At 37.6% G+C, this 6,000-nt stretch overlaps 1 protein-coding gene across 23 annotated transcripts in view; it reads left to right on the forward strand.

Annotated features, from left to right (window-relative positions):
* Positions 1–3,712, forward strand: part of PARD3 (par-3 family cell polarity regulator) — a 730,632-nt gene extending 726,920 nt beyond the window's left edge. For all 23 annotated transcript variants that reach the window (XM_056800896.1, XM_007504759.3, XM_007504751.3 and 20 more), the window contains one exon: positions 1,546–3,712. In XM_056800896.1, coding sequence (XP_056656874.1) covers positions 1,546–1,939 — 394 coding nt within the window. In that variant the 3' untranslated portion in view covers positions 1,940–3,712. The remainder of the gene's footprint in view (positions 1–1,545) is intronic.
* Positions 3,713–6,000: the final 2,288 nt, after the last annotated feature.

Below are 6,000 nucleotides of genomic sequence, written 5' to 3' on the forward strand. Positions count from 1 at the left end.
GTTTTATGATTAATGTTAATTTGCTGATTTCATGCAGGCACTTTCTGTTGTTCTTGTCTTTTGGGCAGATTAATTTATGACTTTTTAAGTGAAAATAATCAGTGCTTTAGGCAAATACACTCTTCCATCATATTTAAGGATTCTGCTTAGACTAGTAGTACAAATGGTCCAGCTTCCATTAAAACAGGACCAGGGAGAGATAATGAAGAATATTCAATTAATCACTGTCATATCAGAGGATGATGCTGAAATTTAAGTGAGTCTTTCCTGGTTGAAAACAGACCCAACTACATTTCATACATTATTGAAAATATTTCTAAGCCTCTTTTATCTCAAGCCATATTAATATTGGCTCTGAATGTACAGATGATCCTTTCAATGAGCGAAAAGACAATCCCTTCAACAGGTAAAAAAGTATCTTTACAGACCACCTTAAGTAACCTCCCTCCTCAAAAAAAAAACAAGAAAGAAAAAGAAAAGGCTGGGATACAAAAATCCAACCATTATGTATGCACTGATGTGAAAGGCTAAGCAATATATGCTGTAGCTAAATTATTTCCTTATTGATGAATGAAGCAATATATTTTGTTTTATTGCTTAATTCTCCTCCCCTGCTCTATTTTAAAGGCAAAAATTAGTGAATGTCTTCCTTTCTGGCACAAAATTGTTTTGCTTTATCATCGCTGATCTTATTGTAAATTCATAAAAGCATCTAGAGACTTGATAGTAAATTAAAGATGTTTCAAAACAATAATGTTTCCTGGGGATGATATACCATTTTATTGCAGAAAAAGATAAGAATTTGAAATTTCTCTATGATTCTGATTTATTTTCCTCTCCCGAGGGTTACTGAAAGTGAGTTAAGTAGGTTATCCTGGCCTTTGGTGAAGGTACGGTGTGCAAGAAAATAATGCTTAGTCTTCAGAACTTCCTCATTCTGAAATCAGAAGGAGCACGTCCTCTGAAGAGTGTCAGCTGCTGACATACACAACTCTACAGCCGGTGCTTTAAGGGTCTGCCTGTTGCATTTTTAATCATAAAGGAGTCTAGACTTAAATCTTTCATAACTGAACTCATATTGTAATCCATTACTTGTGCTCCAAGTTAGCTCGTGTCTCTGGCATTGTGGTGGCAGCTGGATAAAATATTTGTTTTGCTTGTTTAGAATTGAATTGAGGACCTCATGAACCTGGCAATTATTGACCTAGCAAAGGCTGCCAAAATCCCAATATTTCCCTACAGTATCTTGCCAGTGCCTCGAGATTGCAGGCGCCATTGTTACCCAAAGCCAAGCAGCCAAGGTGGCTGCCCAGAGTGGGAGAGGGAAGGACATATCGATGGACCAGCTGCTGAATCAAGATCATCACTTAGCTGATGGGAAGATGTGGGAAACCTGCACATGTTAAGGAAAAAAAGATGGTTCACATTTCTCTAAAATATTTGGCAGATAAGGGAGGAGTGACAAGAAGTGAAGGCTGAAATGTACTCCCCCCCCCCCACCTCTCTCCAAGTCACCCCAAGCTAACCTGTGTGTTTTTATTTCAGGCAAAGCAGAAAGAATGCCAGCTCGGTGTCTCAAGATTCCTGGGAACAGAACTATTCTCCTGGAGAAGGGTTCCAGAGTGCAAAGGAAAATCCCAGATACTCCAGCTACCAGGGCTCCAGAAATGGCTACATGGGAGGGCATGGCTTCAATGCCAGGGTGATGTTGGAAACCCAGGAACTTCTTCGCCAGGAACAGAGAAGGAAGGAACAACAGCTGAAAAAAAAGCCCCCTTCTGATGGACCTAACAATTATGACTCATATAAGAAAGTCCAGGACCCCAATTATGGCCCTCCAAAAGGTCCCTTCCGGCAAGATGTGCCCCCCTCCCCATCTCAGGTAGCCAGGTTAAACAGATTGCAAACCCCAGAAAAAGGAAGACCGTTTTATTCTTGAGTGGGTGAGGGGGCACCCAGCTCCACGCAATGCAATAAAGGACATTTTCCTATGAAGACTTGTATTTTGGAAAGTTTAAAAAAAACACAAAAAACTTGATGGTACTCTGGAATATCTCTCTGTTGTCTGAATCAGTGCCTTTAGCGATATGGGCAAAGGAGTGGTGGGCCTTAATGTCTTTGCCACTATGTCTCAAGTGTTATTTTCATGGAAGGATTTTCCCTCGCCAATCGACAATCGTCCTGTTAAGTACACTAAGCATCTCCCCTGGGTATTGAACATCTTTGCCCAGTCCATTAGCTGTCAATGACTCATTATTAGGGTTTGTAGCAGTATGTTCTATTCTGCAGTGGATTTTTCTTACAACAGCCTACCCAGCCTTGCAGAATAAAATTAACCTGGCATTGGGGACAGTATTTCTCCATCTTTCTTTCTTTTAACTTTTCTTGGGTGAGAGGTGATCCCAAAAGAGCAAGATGTCTAGAAATCACAGCTTTAAGATATTTCCAGGTGGGATCATTTATGGTACTTTTTTGATCAATATTTAAGTATTGAAATATGGTTTTCCCTACTTTATCTAATATTCTTTTCAAAGATAAATCTCCTTTATTCTAATGCATAAACAAAACCACACTGTGACACTTTTCAGTTATTCTAAGGTTCCTTTTACATTTATTTTATATCAACTAGAATTTTATCAAGAAGGAAAGCATCAAAGACCATATATATAAATATATTTATAAATACAACTTCTCCATCAAATCCACAGTGACAGTTTGCTTTTTCACTGTCATTTATCACAGGGAAGAGGGATTCGGGGTGGGAATGGGATTTTTCCCTTTTGGGGGAGGAACAGGCATGTCTGCCCCAAATGCATTTTGTTGTATGAAATCATCAGAAAAAAAGAGAAATAATTCTTCTAGAAAGCGTCCAGAGTCCAATACATGATGATAATTACTTTAATTAGTTTTTGTTTTGACAGGTCTGAGAGGGAGGGCGAAGAGCAGGACAAAGAGAAATCAGATAGTCGCTTTGGAGATCTAAAAGCTAATATGTTTTCTACCTTTTTTTCCCTGAAGTCTTGTTATAACTGACAGTTGGTCTGCACTTCCTTATAAAGAAAAGTCTATATTGTGATACTGCATTAAAAAATAATTTTTACACATATGAAGAAAATAAAGGATATGGAGAAGGAAATTGTTACATATCCTACCAAATGCACATGGGTGTCCAAAAAAATCACAAAAACAACATGATTGCTCTTAGCAGCATTTTTCTTGTGCACACAGAGATAGAGGATCTCTGGTGTAGCAGCTGTTTTTATATTTGTAGGTCTGATCTTCATGTATGTAAAACAGAGCTGGGTTGCTAAAGTGCCTGCAAATCCTGATGTTGAGGAAAGGGAAGCTCGAGGTTGAAGCTCAGCATATCATGTTAAAAAAAAAAAAGAAAGAAAAGGGGGAATAAAAAAACCAGAATCATGTATTGTGGAATCTAAAATATGCCTATTTTTTTTTTTACTGGCACATTTTATTTTTGTGGCGTTGTTTTTTTTTCCAAATCTATGTGAAATTATGTGAAGCTGGCTTTGTGTACCTGTGTCTTTTATGCCTAATTGTTAATGATTCTGTTTGTTAATAATGTGCAACAGTGTTTAAATGGTGTCACTAATGTAAGCACGGTGACAGAGGCTCTTTCACACAGCCATTATGGAGCTGTGGGAAACAGCTTTCCTTGTACATATGAGACATAATAAAAGGCTTATTTCTGTTCCTTTGTAGTACCTGTAGTATTCCTGGGTAACATCCATAAGCTATTTTTATAATATATATATATATATTTACATATATACACACACACACATATATGTATACAAATATATGAAAGGTTATTTTTAATTAATATTAGATAAGGCTGAAAGTTTCCTTGTCTGTCTCAACATGAAAATCTGAAATACATGACCATTTGCACAATTGAACCCCACTGAAGGTACAGTGACAGAGACAGAGGGAAAGAAATCTTAGCGAAATCCCAGGGATTCCTTAGAAGAACCAGGAATCACTGAAGGAACCCAAAGAAGGATATTCCACAATTTTTCCCCTTAAAATAATTGTAGAGCAAGCTAAAATTATACAATATTTCCTACTCCCTCCTTAATTCTTCTCTACCATTCAATAGTGTGAACCTAAAGAAAAGTCCTAACTCTAAGCCAGGTTCTGATGCCCACTCACCCATTGAAAATGAAGGCGGTGGCATTTCTTAGACAGGAAGGGATGGCGTGGTGACTCATTAATATTTGTATAGAGCTTTGAAAATGAAAAGGGCAATGTAAATTCTCAGTCATCTTATGATGAGCTGTCTCTTGTACTAACATGGAGGAAGATATGGGCTGCATCCAATGGGAGAGCTTTGTACAAACCTACAGTCAAGTCCTTCTAATCCTGTGCTTGACATCAGTCGGTTGCCATAGCAGTGATCATCCTGTCACAAATTCTAGATTTTATCACTACAGCATTAACAGGAAGAGTATAGCATGTCAAGTAAATATCAACTGTTTGACTTTCACATACTTGGCATAATTAGAAAAAGAGCTCATAGGAAAGTTAAATTTGCTAATTCATCTCAATTTTTGAAAACTTGCTTATCTCAACTGTCACTGATGAGCAAAGAGAGGGAGGTGATTTTGAAGATGAGAAACATCCATTAAGCTTAAAATAAAACTGACTCATTGAACTGCCTTGACCGGAGAAGCAAAGCAGTAATGGAAATAGACTGGAACAGAGGTGTCGCCATCTTCTCTGAAACCAGTCTTCTTGAATTTTTTATTTTTTATTTTTTTGTCTGCAAAAGTTTCTCCAGTAGAACTCAGGAGTAATCTCAGAATGGCTTATATAAAAGAAGAGTGATACACTGACAAGACCCCCCCCCCTTCGCCCCCCCCCTCCACTACTCTGTTGATTGCTTATCCAATAAGAAACTACCATCAACACCATAAATCCAGAAGCTGGTTAGGAAAATTAACATTCTCTTAATCTTAGAAGTCTCCTAAACCTAAGAGCAATTGTCATTGGTGACCTCTGGCTCGATTGTAGATTGAGCAAGTAGCCCTAATTAGTTCTTTCTCAGAGATCCTGAATGTGGCCACATTTTATACCTTGAATGTGAAAAGTAGCAGAAGGCCCTCATTAGGGTTAGGAATAAAAATTTCTCAGAATTTATCTAGGGAAGAAAGATGGGCTCCATGGAAACTTTCCCTACCACTGGGATAATCAAGGGTTCTTACTTTAGATCAAGATTCAAAACCCTGATAACACTAGCTCAAAGTTTTAAGAATCTTGAACCAAACCAAGTCAGGGAAGATACATGGGGTCTGACCCTTATTATCACTGTCAAAGAAGTCAAATATGAGTAGCCTACTTTAGGCAAGTTGTTATAGTAGAAAATGCCTTTATTGTATTTTCATTTGGAGATGATAAATTGGTTGGCTCTAGAGTTGAATCCACTAGTGAGGATAATCAGTGATGGAGATGGAAAGAATTTGGGTCAAAATTCATTTTGGAAAAAGGAATAAATGAGGGAAAGAAACAAGTGCCTACTGTGTGCCAAACACCTTGCTAAATGCTTTCCAAAAATTTTCTTATTTGCAAAGAAATTAGATTATTGTAAACAGCAAAATGCATATCAATAATATTTTCAAGAGTAATCCCCCCAGGTCAAATCTGAGATTGAATTTTTAAAGTGAAAAACCTATAGTCTAGAGTGTCTTAGGTATCACCCTGTCCATATCTATGAATATGACTTCTTTTCTTCCTAAATATGGTCCTTTATCTCAATATTGAATGATAGTTTAATAGAATATCAGAGCTAGTCATGATGTTAGAAATTATCTCATCTTCATGACACAGATGAAACAAATGATGATGATTAAAGGAATCAGAGCTACCCATTGGACTTCAGTTGATGGTTTGAGAGCGAAGGAGCCAGGAGAGACCCAAGTTCATTTGTTCTAGATGACTTTCCCTATCTATCCCTGCATTCTCTGTGTTCTCCTAGGAAGTCTT

The sequence above is a fragment of the Monodelphis domestica genome, chromosome 5, assembly GCF_027887165.1.
Source record: "Monodelphis domestica isolate mMonDom1 chromosome 5, mMonDom1.pri, whole genome shotgun sequence".
Classification (NCBI taxonomy): domain Eukaryota; kingdom Metazoa; phylum Chordata; class Mammalia; order Didelphimorphia; family Didelphidae; genus Monodelphis; species Monodelphis domestica.